This window comes from Clupea harengus, chromosome 7, assembly GCF_900700415.2.
Source record: "Clupea harengus chromosome 7, Ch_v2.0.2, whole genome shotgun sequence".
In the NCBI taxonomy this organism is placed as follows: Eukaryota; Metazoa; Chordata; class Actinopteri; order Clupeiformes; family Clupeidae; genus Clupea; species Clupea harengus.
This window is the reverse complement of record NC_045158.1, coordinates 27,243,825-27,266,324: the sequence shown is the minus strand read 5'-3', so window position 1 is coordinate 27,266,324 and position 22,500 is coordinate 27,243,825. Positions and strand designations below refer to the sequence as shown.

The 22,500-nt window shown below is 42.4% G+C and overlaps 3 protein-coding genes across 3 annotated transcripts in view; all 3 read left to right on the top strand.

Annotated features, from left to right (window-relative positions):
* Nucleotides 1-14,808, top strand: part of mthfd2l (methylenetetrahydrofolate dehydrogenase (NADP+ dependent) 2 like) — a 21,426-nt gene extending 6,618 nt beyond the window's left edge. The window contains exons 5-8 of the mRNA XM_031570988.2: nt 1-25; nt 6,806-6,898; nt 7,044-7,169; nt 14,203-14,808. The exon at nt 1-25 is cut by the window's left edge and continues 83 nt beyond it. Coding sequence (XP_031426848.1) covers nt 1-25; nt 6,806-6,898; nt 7,044-7,169; nt 14,203-14,318 — 360 coding nt within the window. The 3' untranslated portion in view covers nt 14,319-14,808. The remainder of the gene's footprint in view (nt 26-6,805; nt 6,899-7,043; nt 7,170-14,202) is intronic.
* Nucleotides 14,809-18,004: 3,196 nt separating this feature from the next.
* Nucleotides 18,005-19,202, top strand: LOC105894393 (epigen-like). Its single transcript, XM_031570025.2, has 3 exons — nt 18,005-18,101; nt 18,716-18,833; nt 18,965-19,202. Exons 1-3 carry the CDS (start codon nt 18,005-18,007, stop codon nt 19,200-19,202), a joined length of 453 nt encoding a protein of 150 aa, XP_031425885.1.
* Nucleotides 19,203-20,793: 1,591 nt separating this feature from the next.
* LOC105894395 (solute carrier family 22 member 20-like) overlaps nt 20,794-22,500 on the top strand; it is a 7,823-nt gene continuing 6,116 nt past the window's right edge. Inside the window, exons 1-3 of the mRNA XM_042708131.1 lie at nt 20,794-21,318; nt 21,532-21,635; nt 21,900-22,054. Coding sequence (XP_042564065.1) covers nt 20,959-21,318; nt 21,532-21,635; nt 21,900-22,054 — 619 coding nt within the window. The 5' untranslated portion in view covers nt 20,794-20,958. The remainder of the gene's footprint in view (nt 21,319-21,531; nt 21,636-21,899; nt 22,055-22,500) is intronic.

The window sequence follows — 22,500 nt, the reverse complement described above, 5'->3', positions numbered from 1 at the left end:
GACAGAAACCACGAGCGCCCAGGAGGTGAGACACTGATGTTTCATCTGATTATCAATACATTAACGATCAATCTTTCACAACGACCATTCGATTATAGTGTATTGCTGTCTTGATCATATTGATGTTACAGCCATTTTATTTCATCTTTTGTTGTTTATTGTTATCACAGCATAATCTGAATGTGAAGTATGAAGTTTTGTAAAAATGCTTCGTGAACCTGACCGCACCGGACCTGACCTGATGAGTCTTGATATCTTATTCTAATTTATTTATGTAAATTACATGGTGGTAGGTTTGGTCTTGGCGGAGTATAACTGCTGCTGATGTCGAAATTGCGTCTTTGGCTGCGGCTCCTGCCGTTGCTGCTGCTGCTGGAAGAACTTGACAGAATAAAAATAACAACCAGGCAGTGTATGCAAAGCAGGTCGTCCCCAGCCCACCCCAGCCCAAAGCAGATCTAGACAAGAGGGGCTGGGCCTGGAGGCATGACAACAATACAAAATCATCACACTGTACTGCGCTGCTTGGCGTCTAGCTGCAGGTGCAATGTGCTCAAAATCAAGCAACTCGTGATCATGAGAGATCTTGATCGGCTCATAAGGAGCCCAAACAGAGGCGGCCTCTTAGAGTCTCCTGACTGAACTGAATTCATTTTCTGGCATTATTAAGGCCGGTGATAGAAACCCAAATGGCTACGGTGCCAGGGTTGTGCGTCTTCATCGTGCGTCTTACCTGCATTGAGAGAAATGAGATCTGGCCAGTTCTATGCGTAACAAGGGTATTTGACTATCCATTTACGAGGTTCCTTGATAAATCGGATGAGAAACATTAATTTGGAGAATTGTAAGAAGATGTAGCCTACTCCTCAGGTTAAGGCAGATTTCAGCTTACGCAAGATCCAATACATGTGGCCTCGGGGCACACACTTCTACATTACAGCCAGGGATGTTTTAAATTATATAATTAATGTTTACAATCATTGTTCAGAATCTCTCAGAGAAGATAAGTGCGTTGATGTTGACATTTTTACATTCAGCCACATTTATTATTTACTTATTTAGTCTTACTTCTTGATGCATTCTGAGGGAATGGCAAAACAACTGTAAAATCCCTCTGGTGGAATTGATACTGTTAAAATCAAATCAAATCAAACTTTATTTGTACGGCGCAATTTATACCAGGAGGTAACACAATGCGCCTCACAGTAGGAAAGGGGGGGGGGTTACAAACACTTGTAAAGATTTTCCAGAGATAAATAAACAGGAAATTACGTACTAACCACACTGTCACCGTAAAGGACTGCTCAGCACGGTTATCGTCAAACTTAGAGACAGCTGCTGGGGGGGGGGGGGGGTTACCAACACTTGTTGGTAACCCAGGTATTCTGGCAGAGTATTCCAAAGGCTGAGGGCATAGAAACTAAAAGCTGTAAAGCTTGTAAAGCTTGTAAAGAGACACAGATAAGTAAACAGATAAATGTTACAGTGAGTGATAAGCGAGATCAAAAAGGTATGTCTTAAGCGCATGTTTAAAGGTTTCCACCATTTCAGCCATTCTTAGGTATTCTGGGTAATTCCAAAGGCTGGGGGCGTAGTATCCCAAAGGCTGGGGGCATAGTATCCCAAAGGCTGGGGGCATAGAAACTAAAAGCTGCTTTCCCATGTCTCTTTGTCCTGGCTTTTGGAACTGTTAGGAGTTCAGTGCCAGAGGACCTCAGGGATCTACTGGGTGTGTACCTTGAGAGCATGTCTGTTATATATTCAGGTGCATGACTATGGAGTGATTTAGTCTAGCCTGCTCGTGATAAAGGCGTTCATCAGTCTTTCAGTGTCAGCCTGAGACAGAAACGGTTGCACCTCAGCAATGTGATACAAAGATGTTTTAATTATATTTTTGATATGGATTTCAAAATTGAGATCTGAATCAAATATGACACCTAGGTTTCTGGCTCGGTGCCTGGTGTTAAGTGCTAGTGTTTTTAAAGTGCAGATAGTTTTTCTCATTCGGTTTTTTCACCAGTGACTAATACCTCTGTTTTATCTTGGTTGAGCTGGAGAAAGTTTTGTGACATCCATACATTTATAGCAGAAATGCAAATTTACCAAACAATCAATAGAGCTGTAGTTGTTGGGTGTTACAGAAATATAGAGCTGGGTGTCATCTGCATAGCTATGATAGTTGATGTTGTGCCTCCTAATGACACTACCAAGGGGTAACATGTATAGACTGAAAAGTAAGGGCCCTAAAATGGATTCTTGAGGGACCCCACAGGTCAATATTTTTTGAGCTGTGGTCTCGAGGGCGACAAAGTATTCCCAGCCAGTTAGATAGGTCCTAAACCTGTTTAGGAGTGGACCAGCGAGGCCAACCTATTTTCAAGTCTATCAATAAGGATATCATGATCGACAGTATCAAAGGCTGCGCTCAGATCCAGAAGGGCCAAGACAGATAGTCTTTTGGAGTCAGCATTAATCCTGAGGTATTGGCCCCCCTGAGTATCTATTCATTGCAGTTACACTGAGTAAGACATTTCTACATCACTGGGTTTGCATACCACATTTGGAGCATATATTAATATGGCACAGACAGGTCATGCGGTTTGGAACAAAGATGAGAAGACAGTTTTCATCAATACAGGAATGATGCCATGTTGCACAATATTGTGTTTCCCTGGAAACTGAAATTTGCATGAGGAAGCAGTAGGCGCTGTGCCACCCTTGATCGACTGTAAGTTATTGCCTTTTGATGCAGGTGGGCAGGGCAGGCTGCAGCAGAATTCCTCTTATATGGTCTGGTTGCTTTTGCCTTTTAAGGACATCCTTGTGCAGGCAGCTTCCTTTCCATTTATTTTGGCAAATATCCCATCTGTAGACAAGGTGAACTTAGCACACAATTCCATCCTAAATCTGAATTATTAAGCTCAATGCAGGTCCATGTGCTCATTGAATGTAATGCCCCAGGTACTGGTGTGAGGTTGAGGAGCCACAAATAAATATTTTTTCTTTTCATTCCTAGAATGCATGTCTCAGAAACACATAAATGTTTTGCTTAAGTGTACTTAAGTACTATTTATCTCTATTTTGTTTTTAATATCACGTAATTTGTGGCACTACATTGTGGATCTGTTGCATTAAGACGGTCACACTGTGAGATGTTACATGTGTGGCTAACATGTGCAATGCATGATATTACATATTATTAATGTTAGTTAGTTAGTTAGTTAGTTAATTGGTGTTTCTATTAGTTTGTGTAAATCCTCTTTTCTATTTGAATTTATTATTATTTCTCATTTTCTTGGCTTTACTTTTTACTTCTTTTTTTTTTTTTTTTACTTTTGTATGTTTTTGTTTAATAATGTTTTGTTATTTTGCTCTATTTTGGTTCCTATATTATGTGCCTTGCTTTGTGTGGCCCTGTCACATGCTGTTACCCATTGATCTTCATTTATTGTTGCTGTGGGCTATAAAGCACCTTTCTGCCTCTAAACTGTAAAAGTGCTATAATGATACAACTATTATATTACTATTAAACATTTGACAATTTGTGATGGCATGACGAGGCTTAGGAAACGTTTTAGTGATAGAGAGGTTCTGGATTAGAAGGAGCATTTCATATCAAACATATCATCCCTCATCAGTAGTGTTGTGTGTATTGTGTGTGTGTGTGTGTGTGTGTGTGTGTGTGCGCGTGTGGAGCTGTGTGTGTGTGTGTGTGTGTGTGTGTGTGTGTGTGTGTGTGTGTGTGTGTGTGTGCGCGTGTGGAGCTGTGTGTGTGTGTGTGTGTGTGTGTGTGTGTGTGTGTGTGTGTGTGTGTGTGTGTGTGTGTGCGTGTGTGCGCGTGTGCGTGTGTGTGTGTGTGTGCGCGTGTGTGTGTGTGTGTGTATCTGATATGTCAGAGGTGTTCATGAAGCTAATATATGATGTAGTACATGGATATCAGAAACAGAGTTGTGGTCCACATTACACACACATTCACCATTTCTCTTACCAAACCCCAAAAACACAGAGTAGTGTAAAGTAGAGTGGCATATATATATAACATGTTTATACTTACAAAATCACGAAGAGAAGTAGTGACTGGACACATTTAAGCCCACAACTGTGGCAGTATGAGACAATATGTTCACCTCTCATTTCTTTATTCTTCTCTAGGGTTAACTATATAGTTACCTCAGAGAGGATACCTGATCAGCCTTTTTGAGTTACTGTATAATTACCTCAGAGAGGATACCTGATCAGCCTTTTTGAGTTACTGTATAATTACCTCAGAGAGGATACCTGATCAGCCTTTTTGAGTTACTGTATAGTTACCTCAGAGAGGATACCTGATCAGCCTTTTTGAGTTACTGTATAGTTACCTCAGAGAGGATACCTGATCAGCCTTTTTGAGTTACTGTATAATTACCTCAGAGAGGATACCTGATCAGCCTTTTTGAGTTACTGTATAATTACCCCAGAGAGGATACCTGATCAGCCTTTTTGAGTTACTGTATAATTACCTCAGAGAGGATACCTGATCAGCCTTTTTGAGTTACTGTATAATTACCTCAGAGAGGATACCTGATCAGCCTTTTTGAGTTACTGTATAATTACCTCAGAGATGATACCTGATCAGCCTTTTTGAGTTACTGTATAATTACCTCAGAGAGGATACCTGATCAGCCTTTTTGAGTTACTGTATAATGACCTCAGAGAGGATACCTGATCAGCCTTTTTGAGTTACTGTATAATTACCTCAGAGATGATACCTGATCAGCCTTTTTGAGTTACTGTATAATTACCTCAGAGATGATACCTGATCAGCCTTTTTGAGTTACTGTATAATTACCTCAGAGAGGATACCTGATCAGCCTTTTTGAGTTACTGTATAATTACCTCAGAGATGATACCTGATCAGCCTTTTTGAGTTACTGTATAATTACCTCAGAGATGATACCTGATCAGCCTTTTTGAGTTACTGTATAATTACCTCAGAGATGATACCTGATCAGCCTTTTTGAGTTACTGTATAATTACCTCAGAGATGATACCTGATCAGCCTTTTTGAGTTACTGTATAATTACCTCAGAGAGGATACCTGATCAGCCTTTTTGAGTTACTGTATAATTACCTCAGAGATGATACCTGATCAGCCTTTTTGAGTTACTGTATAATTACCTCAGAGAGGATACCTGATCAGCCTTTTTGAGTTACTGTATAATTACCTCAGAGAGGGTACCTGATCAGCCTTTTTGAGTTACTGTATAATTACCTCAGAGAGGATACCTGATCAGCCTTTTTGAGCTTCTACCCTCCCGTTCATTCATCTTCAATCAATCAATCAATTCAATTTTATATAGCGCTTCTCTATATACCCGAAGTCGCTTTACAGAGTCCAGAGTCCAGTAGTCATACACACACAGTCATACCGGTGGTGGTAAGCTACCTCAGTAGCCACAGCTGCCCTGGGGCAGACTCATCTTGTCTTCCAATTACTTTATGTGTGCAGTCGAGTTAAATAGAATGCAAAAAAAAAAGAATAATTTAAAATATAAAGCTCATAAATGTGTCCAAAGGTTAAATGTGTATTGTTGCTGTCACAGAGGAATGTCCTCACATAAGAGCTTCATTATGGGAATGGGAATGTCTTCATACTGTGGTTTTGCCCTCATCCTGCTGGATTCCTCTCCAATGCCTTGACTTGCCGGAATCTCATTACAGATCATTTACCGAGGCTCACTGTCAACTCAAGAGGGTGACGTATACTTCTAGCCAAGTAAAGAACCCTGAAGCCATACCCACCTTAGAACTGAAACCATGATCTTAATGATCAGGGCAAGTTGATGTGTTTTACCAGATTACATGTAAGGCACAGTACACACCATAGAAATGGCCTAGAATGTATTTACACAGATGCATACACATTAGGATCAATATGTATACAGTTCATACACGCGCATACACAGGGATAATAATTTAAGTTTGAGACCAACAGGATAAAATCCCAATTAATCCAGAAAGATGGTCATCAGACACACATATTTTTGCACACAAATATGCCGAGACATAGACACACACACACACACACACACACACACACACACACACCTTGAATCATGCTGTGACTGGCCAGGCATTCCTCTTGCTTGCTGGAGGATTACTGTGAAAAAGGGTGGTGTTCTCCAAGAAATGAGGGTAATTTCCGATTGCGTGCTTGTAGACATGATCTTGCAATGAAATCGCTCTTTCCTGTATTAGCAATGAACTTGTTCATGATTTGTGTGTGTCTCTGAAAGTGCTTGTAAAGGTGATTTTGTTTACCATTGCACCCTCTTAATGTTTTTTTCTTTGACAATATGACCGATAGATATATTCCTTTGCTGGCTAGAGGGAGGTTCATAATTCAACTCGCCAGAGTTGCACCAGCCGGCACAACCATGTTTGTCCTCCAGACAAAACAGTCTTACGGTTACAAATGTTTCCAATAACATTTAGTTGTCTAATGTATAAAGTTTAAGATGTTGCTGATTGAGTGATTGGATGATTAGGGACATTACATGTTTCCTAATAAACATCAGAGGTTTGAGCCAGAGCCTCCTATGCACGTGTGTACAGCCACCTCCCTCATGCATTATGCTGTCCCTTAAACCACCCATCTAAGACCTGCGTTACCTTGTTTATTTAAAGAGGCATTATAGAGTGTTTGTTCAAAACTAGCAAGCTACTTAGCTAACAGGAAACAGACTGGCCTTGAAATTTCCAGAACAGTTCTGACACTGGTAGTCCGTTACATCACTTAATGGCTTCCTTCCTGTTGACCTTTCAGGTGATGCGACTGTGACCATTGCCCACAGGTGTACTCCTCGTGAGCAGCTCACACATCACTGCCGGCTGGCTGATATCGTCATCGCCGCCGCAGGTGAGGGCCGTTCCACCAGATCTGGCAGATCTGGCATTAGTGTACATGTGTATTTGGATGGGTGTTTATGGTTGCCACAGGTGACGGCTCCTGGTAAAATTCCAAAATGGTGGATAACCTATAATTCTGCATTGGTGGGTTCCAGGTGTTCCACAGCTAATAACGGCAGACATGGTAAAGGAAGGAGCTGTCGTCATAGATGTTGGCATCAATCGCATCCAGGAAAGCGGTTCTGGTAGGATCCGCCTGGTTGGAGACGTGGACTTTGAAGGTGAACATAGACAGTCCAGATATAAGGGTATTAAAATACTTACAGGGGTGAAGTTTAGACATACCTTGGCAGTTCAATTGTTGTGTAGAATGAACCAGCTTTTATATGAAAATGTGAAAACATGCTGAAAAGGACACGCACACAAACACTAAGTGAACAGGTTGCCAGGGCAACAACGATCTATCAAACTGAGAAGTGACCACCTGGGCCCCTGATGCATGGCACTGGATTATGTTTGACACTATATGTTGGAACAGTGGTTTAGTTGTGCCTAACTGCACTGCCGTTCAGTACATTTTTCTGTTGAGTTAAATAAGCTGTCAGTTATATAATAGATAATGATAATGGTCAGTGTTGCTCTGCACTGCAGTTGGACATGGCTATTTGCAGGTTAAAGCAACATTATGTAATCATTTTACCAGAACATAACAGTTTCAAAAATCATTTTGGTGGTACCCTGACTGTGCCACTACCACAGAATGCCCTGGTATGCCTGCTATTGCAAATGTGTTTAATATGCAAATGTGGTGGACAGGGCATGACACCTCTCGCAAGAACTACGTAATGCTTTATTGCACAACCTCACACAACAACTAGATGAAAAAAATACCAATTCTCACATAATAGGGCTTTAAACAAATATGTTTTATTAAATGAGCACTGTCTACCTTGCGAAGCTGTCTACATGGAACTTCCATGTTTTTTGATCAGACATACCGAAACAGGCCCTTGAAGGGACTTAAGATCAAAATAATTTTTACCTGTAATAAAATTGATGTTAAGTTCTTGCAGGTGAATTTTGCATGTTGCATTAGATAATAATAATAATAATAATTCATTTAATTTATAGCGCACTCTATATTCGGCAGAATCTCAGAGTGCTACAGTAAAAACATAGTTATAAAAAAAACATAGTTAAGACATAGTTAAAACAGCCTATATAAAAACATGGTTAAAAGCATAATTAAGAACATCGTTAAAAAGAACAACATAATTACAAACATAGTTAAGAACATAGTTAAAAAACAAACAAACCAAGTTTTTAAAAAACAGAATTTACAAACATAGTTAAAAAAAAAAACATATGTAAAAACTATGTAAAATGTGGAGAAAAAAAACAACATAGTTACAAACATAGTTAAGAACATAGTTAAAAAACTAAGTTTTAAAACCCTAATTTACAAACATAGTTAAAAACATAGTTAAAAACATGGTTAAAAACATAGTTTAATAACATAGTTTAATAACATAGTTTACAGATAACATAGTTTAAAAACATAGTTTACAAACATAATTTAAAAACATAGCTAAAAAAAACACATAGTTAAAAGCACAGTTAAAAAACATAGTTAAAAAACATTAGTTAAAAACATAGCTAAAAACATGGTTAATAACATAGTTAAGAACATAGTTAAAAACAACCTATAATAGACTACTAATAATACATTTTAAAAGGTAAGAAACGCCTTTCTGAATAAAAAGGTTTTTAGGCCAGTCCTAAAACAGTCCAGTGTCTGTGTTGCCCTTAAGTGGTCAGGGAGGCTGTTCCACAGGCGCGGTGCTGCCGAGCAAAAGGCCCGGTCGCCCATGGTGCGGAGCTTGGTGTTGGGGACCCGGAGGAGCAAGCTGTTTGTGGATCTGAGGGTACGGTTGGATGTTTGGGGAGTGATGAGTTCTTGTAGGTAGGGGGGTGCATGACCATTTATGCATTGATGGGTGAGTAGTAGGACTTTGTAGTCAATACGGTATGAGACAGGGAGCCAGTGTAGTGAGTGTAAAATGGGTGTTATGTGATCGTATTTCCGGACTCTCATCAGGATCCTGGCAGCGCTGTTTTGGATGTACTGCAGCTTCTGGATGTTCCTGCCAGTGATCCCAGTGAAGAGTGAATTACAGTAGTCCAGTCTTGAGGAGATAAAAGCGGGACGAGCTTCTCAGCATCTGGCAGGGTTAAAGTGGGGCAGAGTTTGGAGATGTTTTTGAGATGATAGAAGGAGGTTTTGCACAGATGTTTTATATGTTCATTAAAGGTCACGTGAGGGTCAAACCTAACTCCTAGATTAGTGACTGTGGAGGAGAGGGGTATGACCTGACTGTCGAAGGTGAGATTAGTTATGGAGGATGACTGAACCTGGTGTGGAGTGCCAACAAGAAGGGCTTCGGTTTTGCTACTGTTTAACTGGAGAAAGTTGTTTCTCATCCATGCCTTTATCTCCCTAAGACAGGCAGTGAGACATGACAGACATGACTTGGGGCAGTTTTGATGTAAAGCTGTGTGTCATCGGCATAACAGTGGAAGGACATCCCATGTCTGCTGGTGGCACGACCGAGGGGGAGCATGTAAATAATGAAGAGGATGGGGCCGAGGACCGACCCTTGCGGAACACCACAGGAGACAGGGAGCAGTCTAGACTTGCATCTTCCCAGTTAGACATATTCAGTCCTCCCAAAAAGGTAGGACTGAAACCACTTTAGTGCAGAACCTGATAGTCCAATGGTGGTGTGGAGGCGCTCTAGGAGGATAGTGTGATCCACTGTGTCGAATGCAGCAGTCAGATCCAGGAGGATGAGGAGTGAGGGTGATCCTGCATCGGCTGTCATCAGCAGGTCATTCGTCACCCTGAGCAAAGCTGTTTCAGTGCTGTGGGCTGAACGAAATCCTGACTGAAATTTTTCAAACAGGTTGTTGTGTTTGAGGTGGTCCTGAAGTTGAGAAGCAACTACCTTCTCTAGCACTTTGGACAGGAAGGCAAGGTTTGAGATAGGCCTGTAGTTGGCTAGAACCTCCGGGTCCAGGGTGGGCTTCTTGAGAAGGGGACGGATGACAGCAACCTTGAGAGCCGGTGGGACACAGCCAGACTGTAGGGAAAGGTTAACAACTTTGGTGATGAAAGGACTGAGAGTGGGGATGTGTGACTTGAGCAGAGCAGTGGGAATGGGGTCCAGGATTTCATTTTGCTGATGATTTCCTCAACATGGCTCTCCTGAACCTCAGCGAGATGAAGGGGAGACAGCACACTTGCAGATACGGTGTTGCATGTCGGATGTGTTGAGTGCTAGATATACATTATTGGCCCTAGTTTGGCGGCAGAAACTCTGTGTAAACAGCCTATTCCACCTGGGCGGGTTGTGATGAACTCTGTGTAAACAGCCTATTCCACCTGGGCGGGTTGTGATGAACTCTGTGTAAACAGCCTATTCCACCTGGGCGGGTTGTGATGAACAATGGTGATGCATTTCAAATTCTGCGTGGATTCTGGATATAGGCAGGGTGACATATTCTTCTCTGACACTGAATATTCAAATGTGTCAGTCACAAACCATCACTGCCCCATTCTGATTTATCTATTTGGCAAATAAGGATTACGTGCCCTTGATTAAAAGAGTGGTGCATTATACCTACTTAGATAGCCCTAGATTATATGGCAACGACAGTACGAGCGTTCTGACAACGCATTAGCCAGTCATGCCACCCGCGTATTGCCCTCCTCACCGGTCAATACGGATCCGTATTGCCCTCTGACGAAAATTTCAAAATGAGCGAAGGTCTGAGCTTTACTATCCTGATGAAAATGAAAACATCAACAGCCATGAGGAAATTCAGAAGAAGAGAAGATTTGTTATTGAAAGTGATGATGAAGACTAGAAACTATAGTTTGAATCACTTGTGTTGTTACTTTAAATTAAAGCCTTTTTAGCTGAGCCGTGTTGTTCGTTTTCTATTGATCATTGTAACTTAAAGTTAGCAAGTAATTGGTTGCTACGCAACAACTGAAACACATTGAGTCGTGAGAAGACTTGAGAGCTGAACAAAACAACATGTTTTCTATTAACAATTACCATTTATTTTCATTTACAAAATGAAAGGAGCGAAAAATGCCATATAATAAACAACTTACTAACCTCGACCGTTCGGTCATGCCGGGAAATATCAAACCTCGGCTTTGGCGTATCAACCACGCTATCGCTCAGTCGATACGTTAAAGCTTCAGTTTGATATTTCCCGGCATGACCTCACTCTCGGTTATTAAGTAGTTATTATTATATGGCAATGATAGTACGAGCGTTCTGATTGGCTAATGCGTAGTCATACCTACTTATTATACGGCACCTCAGAATGCTCCAGAATGTTCCATTGATTTGAATGGGCCACATCATATCGGAGGTTCGATATTTCTTTAGAATGACCGCTGCAAACAATTGGCAACGGGTTTTGTGCTTATAATTCACATCTTTCATATAATTCCTTATGTAGTCCGTTCACTTTCTGTTACGGAAACTCATTGTAACTTGAAGTTAGTAAGTAATATGTTGCTATGTAACACCTAAAACATCTATTTGCGTGAAGCACTATTTTTTCTTAGCGAAAGCCATGTAACGGCAGCAAAATCCCTTAAAAAGAGATGGAAGAATGACTGTATAATAAGCGGGATAATGTATAGTCCGTCGGTCATTATAGACGATGTCCCGTCGGGATTTATTTTTTCGATACTAACCGGTAGACCATACATTATCCCTTCCATGTTTCTATTTGTGCAAGTAAGCAGGAGCCAATACATTATTTTTTTATAATAATTTAAAAATAGTTTAACTTATCTCATCTTAAGTAAGCAGGAGCCAAACCTGTATTATGGGATAATTCAGTTAATCTATCTAGGACATCCTTGACGTGAAAACATATCGTGGTGGTTAAAAGGACAACAGTGTCGAGGTATGTAGTCTAACTTGTTCGATTTGAATGAAATGCACAATCAGCAGTAACAAATGTCATCCAAGATGTAGGCTAAATACACAGTACTTGTCATCTCTATTCAGGTAAGCCTATGATAATTGGACCATGGCAGGAGAAGAAATGCTGGCCCACAAGCGCATTTTTCAACAAAGACTCTCTTTCCTTGGTATGGCTGCTACAGAATGTAGAAAGAGAACTGTTAGGTTAGGTTCCAGGTGTTCAAATTCAACAACAGAAACATAGCTCACAACCTCCCGCATGCACTCCCCATCCATGCCATGCAACCTCCCGCATGCACTCCCCATCCATGCCATGCAGTGCCACCTCCCGCATGCACTCCCCATCCATGCCATGCAGTGCCACCTCCCGCATGCACTCCCCATCCATGCCATGCAGTGCCACCTCCCGCATGCACTCCCCATCCATGCCATGCAACCTCCCGCATGCACTCCCCATCCATGCCATGCAACCTCCCGCATGCACTCCCCATCCATGCCATAGAGTGCCACCTCCTGCATGCACTCCCCATCCATGCCATAGAGTGCCACCTCCTGCATGCACTCCCCATCCATGCCATGCAGTGCCACCTCGTACATAGACTCCCCATCCATGCCATGCAGGGCTGAGCTTTCCTTTTACACAGCGGGTTCTTGAGAGAGCACTGTCTCTAGGAGATCCCAGTGATTGGTCAATATATCTACTCATGCAGTCATCAGAACCCACACATGATGCAAATGAATACATTAATGTCCACTTTCCCCCTTTCTTCCATTCACTCATCTGTTTCGGCTTTCCTGGTGTGCTGGGTCCAGCAAATAAACCCCACACAGTTTGTTCCCTTTGTCTCTGGTCAGACAAATCGAATGAATGTCTAATACCATGGTTACCTGGGACGAACCTTATATTTGGTCGAATCACCAAATCGTACGTAGCACCGTATTATTGGCGAAAGGAGTGAAAGCAGTAATGAACATGGATCTCCATCTCATCATCTTTTATGTCCATATAAAGCAGAGCTGACCTGTCCTGCTTCCACAGGCTGCATGGGAGCCAGGTCCAGTGGCTGCTAATACACTTTAAACAAACATGTAAGCTTTTCATTTCAGTGCAGAGCTCCAAAATGAGCAAATCTGTTCCATTAGACAAATGTAGATGATTTAAAGTGAATGTGTGTGGCGCGTCATATGCATGTTTGGACCGTTTACATGCCACGCCTAAATACATTTGCTCTAATGGGTTCGTATATGGGGGATACTGATCTTGACAAAAATAGCTTGTCATGTAATCGAAGTGGGCAAAAAAGTGTGTCGCTTTTCTATAGGCTCAAAAGCACAGACCCTGAATAACAATAACAATATTATAATATAACAATAATAACTGCCAGTAATGAAAGGACATGTGGGCATTATGACCGACGAACTCCATTTACGTGTCAACGGATGTAATTGTTTTGAACAGAAGATGCACTGTGGGTTTTTCTTTAAAGAAGTACTCAAACAGTGTACAGAACCTGAGGTTGCAACATCTTTGGCATTTGACGACATTGTGATTTTGCGTGACACACTCAGTTTAAAGGGTTTGCTCAGCAACACCACTAATCGGCTTCAACAAAAACCTTTTACTAATTGATTCCGGCCTGGCTCAGCCTTCTTCTTGTGTTTAACCACACCTTTAATCATTACTCTGGGGCGTTTGTCTTTGACCACACCTTTAACGACTTCTCTGGGGCGTGTGTCTTTGTGTAACAGTCAAATTTAGTTTCCGCCAGCCATTTTTCCGTCTCAATTTTCCTTCGGCCTGTGTTTTCTATAATACCTGGTCTCGTACAGTTTCTGTGTGTGACCGTGTCTACTCTAAACATGAGCTAATGCCTTTAGTGTCATGCCTCATTACCTCTCTGTTATCGTAACCTTTTTACAATTCCTGGTGTGTACCTTCATGTCTTGACACATCAGTTGTTACCCTGATGGAGGCCATATGAAAACAGGCAACAGGCACAGAAATGGCAGAGGGATGGGGAAGAGGGAAGAGGGAAGAGGGAGAGAAGGGCGGGTAGGGAGTGGGGGAGGGTAAGAAAACATGGATGATGTGTTTGTTCTTCTGTTGGAAGAGGGAGATGGGCTGGTAGGGAAGAGGGAGATGGGGTGGTTGGTAAGAGGGAGATGGGGTGGTTGGTAAGAGGGAGATGGGGTGGTTGGTAAGATGGAGTGGTAGGTAAGATGGAGATATGCAGAGAAGGGCGGGTAGGGAGTGGGGGAGGGTAAGAAAACATGGATGATGTTTTTTGTTCTTCTGTTGCAGGTGTGCGGCAGAAAGCGGGCTTTATCACTCCAGTCCCTGGAGGGGTGGGTCCAGTGACCATCGCCATGGTGATGAAAAACACAGTTACAGCGGCAAGAAATGCTTTGGCACACTGAAATGTGGAAACACACACACACACACACACACACCGCACATACACACACACACCGCACATACATCAAGTTCCATTGGGTTTTGAGTAATTTTAAACTTGAAGAAACAAAGACAAGCTTCTGACTGAGCCAGATGACAAAACGTATCACGTCTGAATGATTAATAAGTATCTGTGTACATCTCTTTGTGTAGGTTGTCTTTGTCTCACGTATCTTCTGTGTGTATGTCTTTAGGGGCATTGGGGTAGGCCAATGCAAATGCTTATTAAGTGGTCATTTCTGTTCACCAGTGACCATTGTATGCTTGAATATGCTGCACGTTAAAAAATGTCTTTGAAATGCTGTCATGGTGACTAGGTGTTGGACAAAGGTCGAAGGTCATTCTTACATGGCTAAACAGGAAAGGGGATAATGAGGCCCCTATTTCACAAAACTGACCCACATTGTATCTGGGATCTTTGTTTCTGTACAATAAAATATCAGGTTATTCACACATTGTTGACTTCACTATCTGTATCTATACCATATTATCGTGTTGGTACCTCTTGGCAGACATACCACTTGCATATGTCTGAAACCTTAATATCACTGTACAGAACACATCTGATACTCATTAACTACTACATAGACTAGTGCTCTGATGTCATAACAAAGACGTGTGATGCGTCAGTGTCTTGTAAGTCATCCTAGAGATCTTGTGGGTTTACATGGAAATAACCTGAGAACTAAACCAGGTCATCTTGGTAGAGGTCAAAGTTCAATTATGAGGGCTCAACTGGAGTGGGATTTTGGATCATTGCGCTGCTAATTTACTTGGAAATCACTGCCACAGCAGGACTGCCATAAAATACGTGCACGGTGTGAATCGATGCCTGTATGCAAACTATTATCAAGTATGTAGTACATACACACTAAACAATATGGGATGGCATAATGTGAGACAAATGCTAGATTCAAAGGAACAAACATAACGTGCAATCACGTACCAAGAAGTAATTCAAATACGATTTTTACCTTTAAGGTTTTAAAATGTACATGATCCCAATTGCAGACATACTTGTGGAGGTCATAAGGTCAGTAATGTATTCTTCTGTAAGTTGTGTGGATCAGGAGTGTGGAGCAAACAGTCATTTAGATGGTTTCTCTGTTGTATCATAACGGCGCCTATTAACGGCCCAGCTATTAAAAAAGTGACAAACAGTTAAAAACATTTATAGATCGAAAAATCTTTAATCAATCAATCTTACATATTTCAGTAGCGGTGGGTGTCTAGATTAGGACTGGTAACTTGTTTGGATTTCAACTGAAACGTGTTTTCAGTTTTTTTTCGTTGTGTAGACCGAAAAGCAAAATTAGCTGAAACAGGAGGTGGAACCCATTAACAGCCTTTCTGTATATAAGTCTATGGACCTCTATGACCCTCACAAATTTTTGTCGCGAAATCGAATTCGTTCAGTTCGTTCCATGAGGGTTTGTACACACAGAAATAAATCGCTGTCTAGTACACTAAATAACGCTGTACAACTGCAATTTTTTGCACACATACAAGTTAAATACCCCTTTTGGGTAGGAGCGTATGGTGTTTAAAATCCGTTATCCTGGTTGATACAGAAATCAATATTAAGTAACATGTACCCGCGTGAGGCTGTTAATAGGTTTCGGGCGTTAATAGGCGCCGTTACTATACCAGACGTGTTGCGACTAATGTAGAAAATAGAGAAGAAGAAGAAACCTTCAAAATGAATCTCTGCCGTCTTCACGTTTTCCTTTATTGCTTATGTCTACCTTTACATTTACCTTTACACCCCTCTCTAGTTGTGGGCCCTGGGTGTGCATTTACGCACGGGTAGGTCCTGGGTGTGCATTTACGCACGGGTAGGTCCTGGGTGTGCATTTACGCACGGGTAGGCCCTGGGTGTGCATTTACGCACGGGTAGGCCCTGGGTGTGCATTTACGCACGGGTAGGTCCTGGGTGTGCATTTACGCATGGGTAGGTCCTGGGTGTGCATTTACGCACGGGTAGGTCCTGGGTGTGCTTGGAGTATGTCTGGCTTTGAGTAGGTCCTGGGTTGTGCTTGAGTATGTCTGGCTTTGAGTAGGTCCTGGGTTGTGCTTGAGTATGTCTGGCTTTGAGTAGGTCCTGGGTTGTGCTTGAGTATGTCTGGCTTTGAGTAGGTCCTGGGTTGTGCTTGGAGTATGTCTGGCTTTGAGTAGGCCCTAGGTGTGCTTGGAGTATGTCTGGCTTTGAGTAGGTCCTGGGTTGTGCTTGAGTATGTCTGGCTTTGAGTAGGTCCTGGGTTGTGCTTGAGTATGTCTGGCTTTGAGTAGGTCCTGGGTTGTGCTTGAGTATGTCTGGCTTTGAGTAGGTCCTGGGTTGTGCTTGGAGTATGTCTGGCTTTGAGTAGGTCCTGGGTTGTGCTTGAGTATGTCTGGCTTTGAGTAGGTCCTGGGTTGTGCTTGAGTATGTCTGGCTTTGACAGTGTCTCCCCAGTTGGAACTTGCCTCGTCTTTATGTTCTGTCTGTCACAGTAATTGTCAAAAGAAGTGTGTTTTCTGTTCTCATTGTAGGGTGTGAAGGGCTATGTTGTATGTATGGCTCTTCCGTTGTGGAGTTTCACAGTATTTGCCTCGTACAGAGGCATGGAATTCACGTGTAAACTCTAAAGTCTACCTGGGTGCTGCAGTACATATCAGTTACATATCTCAGGCATATCAGTTACATCCACAGGTTGTTGTTAAATGCATAGTTACGGAGATTGATTGTCGTCTGTTTAAATTGTCTACATTCCTGAGGGAAACGGAGCCGGTACAGACTGCTTTTAAATTGACTTTGTTTTCCCCAGTCAAACGTGTGCATGAACACTGAACTGAACAATGAGTCCAATGAGTCGAATGAGTTGGTCAACATCGAGGAGAATGTCTCTTTCCCAACCTTAGTGAATTGCTATTACCTGAGGGGAATGCTTTCTCCTCCATCGGTGTGTGTGGGTGTGTGTGTGTGTGTGTGTGTGTGTGTGTGTGTCTGCATTTATGGATGAATGAGTCCTCTTTGCCGGGGTGCCGTCTCTGCATGCTGCTGTCCTCGGGGCACAGGAAGTGATGCGTTTTAACATACTGGCAAATATTTCAGCTCAGGATTCTGGGCCCTGCGATTGGTTGACTCTCGTATTCTCAGAAAGTATAAATCCATTCCTCAGAGGGCAAATGAGAAGGGAAAAACACAGGACTGAAATCTGTGTCAAGTCAAGAGCTGAGAACAACTGCTGGCAAAAACACCCCCCCCCCTCGGAACCCTGTAACCCCGGAGAACGTCAAGAATCAAGAATACAAGAGAAAAAACTCTTCAGAAGTTCTCATCCCATTTACACATCACAAGCAATGGCCCTTCGGACTTTTCACTTATTTCTGCAGCGCTGTAAGTATTACATACGAGCACACACACACACACACACACACACACACACACACACACACACACACACACACATTGTTTTGTGAGTGTGATTATCTAGCATTCAAACTTTCATTTCACCGTTTTGATTTCAATGATGTATTGTTTATTTCACTGTTCTGATTTCAATGATGTGTATTGTTTATTTCACTGTTTTGATTTCAACGATGTGTATTTTTTTCCAAACTGCTCTGGACTCCTGCAGCAGCATTGGCGTTTGCTGCCGTGGCGATACTCATGACTTTGGGAGGAGAGTCCACTGAGGTGCCACAGGGGAGCTTCGCTGTGTTGCAGAACCACTCGGCCATGTTGGAGAACTCCGTTTCTAGCCAAGGTATGCGTGAGAGCGCCATGTGTGTGTGTGTGTGTACACAAGTGTGCTTTTGGAGTGGGCCACAGGTGAGGGAGAACTGAGGACATTCCAGTAAATGGTTTTTCACGAGGAGAAAGTTTTAGTGAGTATAGGTGCTTTTGCAGACAGCAAACTGCTCCTCACGGTCCTTTAGCTGTCCGTTAAGTGTATGTGCTGCAAACAACAACTCTGGCGTTCATAAACCCGGCTCTGTAAACGGGAAATACACTTGGCTTGGACTGAGCCATGAACAATTCCTGCCAGGCAACACTGCTTCAGGAGCATGGAAGGGAGGTTTGATATTGGATTGGCTGTTGAGCTAAAAAAAGAATTACAACCTTTTGCCAGATTTGTTGACTGCCGTTTAATGGGTACATGTTTATATATTTGTGTGAGTTAGAAGTTAAACTATAGTTTAATAGGTACATGTTTATGTGTTTGTGTGAGTTAGAAGTTAAACTATAGTTTAATAGGTACATGTTTATGTGTTTGTGTGAGCTAGAAGTTAAACCATAGTTGCTGCACATGCTGGTTTCCCATCAACAGATGTGCGTCAGACTTCTGAAATGCCCCTTCCCTGTCCCCCTCTTTTGCAGTTGGCATTGAGGAACCAAAAGTTCTGAAGTTGCAGAGATCTTGCAAGTCAGAGCACAAGGACTTCTGTTTCATTGGTGATTGCCACTACTCCACAGATGAGGACCTACCAAGCTGTAGGTAAGAACTGAATTACCGCCTAACTCTCCATCTTTTTTTATTTGTTTAGCATTCTTGAAGTAGGACAAACATGTCAGTTTATTTAAAAAAAAAATATATTCCAAAATGAATATGTGTGTATATGTGTGTAGATGTCCTTCCACACATTCCGGGGAACGTTGTGAGCATTTGACACTGACTGTGGACGACCCGAATCGAACAAGTCCCGAGGAGATTATTTCCATCTGCCTTGGTGTCGTTTTGCTGCTGGCCTGTCTCACTGGCGCCATCTACTGTTTCATGAGGAAAAGGTACGCCTATTTCGAAACTCAAGTTCTGGTATACTTTTGTTACTCAACCTTGTTATGTTTGCCACCATCACAGACATAAAGCACAATGATTCCCATGTTGGAGGTTTCATGGCAATACTTGTGACACATACCTAAATGTGTGTTTGTGATTGTGCTGGATGGTTTTTGACACTGTTGTAAGGGGTTTATCTTAATTACAATGATGAACAAGGGATATAATATGTAGATGTAGACTGAGCAGGTAGACTGATTCTATGTTCTGACTTATGTCTTTACTTTGTTTTATTCCAGATGTCAAAGGGAGTCTCTCCCGTACAAGACCTGTGACAGCAAAGAAGCTGTGTGACTACATTGTACTTTGTTTTAGTGAACTAATTTATTGATAAGTTAATAGTTATGTATTAAATATTTAACGTTTCTAATAAAGTTTTTTAAATATATAATACTTGCCCTGTGTTATTGTGTGCTTCCACCACATAAAGTCGTTATGTTTCTCATATTGATGTCAATCTACTTCATCAGGTACAACTGCTCAATTTTGGTTTGTTTGGCATGCTAATTAGTAATTTTTTTTCATTACCAGAAGAACCGTATTTAATGTTTTAAGAGCCTATGGGGTGGGATCAGGCAAACGGTCACCTCTTTTACCCACATACCATTATTCTGTCTTGAAGGTTAACGCGTGGCATACGCTGTCCATATCTGTGGCAACCACTCGATAGCTTTTCCTCCTTTTTTGCATAACAACTGTCCTTAATGCCTTATCAGCTGTAATTCTACTCTGCAACTGCGTGGACACGTAGTTTTCCGTAGTGAGGTTGTCCGAAATAGGAATGGTCAAGATGTCATTTTATTTGGCAATCTGTAGCCTCGCTTGGAGATGGAATTTGATAAAGAATTATGGTAAAATAACTAGATATAACTTAAATATAGGCAATGTTCACAAGACGAATATAAAAAATGTCACACCAATTCATCAACTAGATGTATGGTGTCCGCATACCACAAATCGTTAGACTATGGGGGAGATGGAAAACACATTGGATGGGACTTCCTTGTATTTGTTATTATAGTGATGATATCCTCAACCTTTCCTCTATAATTTGCCATCTTCGTTTGCATCAAGATATGTTTTCTTCCGCGTCGTTAAGGGACTAATTTACAGGAGTCTTTGATCTTTCAGCTAAGTATCAGGGGAATTAATAGGTGTCCTATTTAAATCTGCGCATGATCTGTAGGCGAAAATATGCTTTAAACGAAGTTATTGTTGTATTAGTATTGCTGTTATCACCGTTCTACAAGTCCCCTATTTTGTTACAACTTAGCTATAGGTAGGCTAACCGCATAAGCTTTTGCGCGTGACCAACGTCTCTCCGTTCCCGTCTGTGCCCCACTGATCTGCTGTGCCCTGCACAATTGTTTTGTAACAGCACGAATTGGTGTTAATTATTGTTTGACCACGGACTCCAAGACGAAGAAATGCAATGATCTAATACGCCTTCCTCTGACACTCCTTGTGTTGATGGACGGACACTTACCTGTGTGCACCCTCTTCCAGGCAGACAAATGAGTGAAACGATGATGGAGTAACGGGACGTATATTTCTCGCAAAAGAACTCACACTCGCACACATACATACACACTCGCACAAACACACAGAGACTCCCAGGTGAATTAGCCTCTTAGATCTGAATAACACGCGCTCTCAAACAAAAGGAAGTGTTGAAGGAGAAGTTACGCTTTCGGCAACCTTGCCTCGTCTTACATGTTCTACTGTTATTCGAAGCTCGGAATTTATTTGTAACGGATCTAAAGGAAGCGCGAGTTTTGAATCAATGAATTTTGATCAGATTTTGTCTGCTGTGGGTGGCTTTGGTAGATTCCAAAAGATTCTGTACATATGGATCTGTCTCCCGCAGATCCCGTTGGCCTTTCACATGATGGCCAGCATCTTTACCGGTGCTACGCCTCCGCATTGGTGCCTGGATTCGCCAGCCGTCTCCAGTAACAGCTCTGACCCTGAATCAACGGGTAACATTTCTGACACCGGAGTGGCAAGCCAGAACTTAACCACCTCTTTCCTCTTCGAGCGTGCGGAGACCTGTAGACCTGTAGTCAACCGGAGCAGTCCTTCCTCGTGCAGCCATGGATGGAAATACAGCCGCGAGATATTTCACAGCACCATTGTCACCGAGGTCATGTACCCAGCTCTTCATTTCATAATTTCGATTCCCCTCACTTGCACGCACTTGTACACACACACACACACACACACACACACACACACACACACGCCACTAACAAGAATAGCAACTGCAATATCATTGTACAAATAGAGCATTATGGTCTAACTAAGTGATTGTTTATACCAATTGAATGGGTTATTGTGTGTTTTTATGAATATTCAGTGGGACTTGGTGTGTGACAGAGCCAGTCTGAACAGTCTGGGGTCTTCCATCTACATGCTGGGTTTATTGGTTGGGGCAGCGGTTTTTGGAGCTATGGCTGACAGGTATCCCCCCCCCCCCCCCAATACTTATTCACACTCTCATACACCCTAGCCGTGTACCTAGCCGTGTACCTCTCTTGCACGCAATCTCACTCCTCCTCTTTCCTGTGTACCTGCTGTGTCCCTCCCCCCCCCCCCTCCCCCTTCCACTTTGTCATTTGTGTTTTATTTTCCATCCCCCTTTCGCCCCTCCCCTCTCCTCCTCCCCTCTCTCCTGTTTCACCCCCTCTGGTCCTCCACCCCTCCCCCCCTCCCCCTCTCTCTCAGGTATGGACGGAGGTTCTGTCTGCTCTTGTCTCTGGCGCTACAGGCTGTGTTCGGCGTTTCTGCTGCCTTCGCTCCAAACTTCCCCACGTACGTGCTGCTGCGCTTCGTGCTGGGAACCTCCATCTCCGGAGTCATCATGAACGCCTTTGTGCTGGGTCAGGACGCACGCGCACACATGCTCACACACACACACACACACACACACACACACACACACACACACACACATACACCTTACAAACACACACACACACACACACACACACACACAGACACCGTACAAACACACACACAAACACACACAAACACACACAAACACACACACAACTAACTCAACTCACTAACTAACTTACTAACCCTAACCCTAATCCTGGGTCAGGATGCACGTGCACATATACTCACAAACACACACACAAACACACACACCATACAAAATGGCCAGTGGCACTAATTACAGCAGTTTGAAGTTTTGATGGGCTACTTTTGCCCTGTATTAATTGGTATGACCAATGCTGTTTGCAGAATTATCTATAATTATACATGAAGCAGTCTGTTTAGTTCTTATTTGATGAATGAAAATGTCATCAAGACTACATTATTA

Excerpts from the sequence above, each read along its gene's own strand:
- LOC105894393 (XM_031570025.2), top strand. The coding sequence starts at position 18,005 with ATGACTTTGGGAGGAGAGTCCACTGAGGTGCCACAGGGGAGCTTCGCT. Across the intron at positions 18,102-18,715 it reads GAACTCCGTTTCTAGCCAAG|TTGGCATTGAGGAACCAAAA; the intron begins GTATGCGTGAGA and ends CCTCTTTTGCAG. Across the intron at positions 18,834-18,964 it reads GAGGACCTACCAAGCTGTAG|ATGTCCTTCCACACATTCCG; the intron begins GTAAGAACTGAA and ends ATATGTGTGTAG.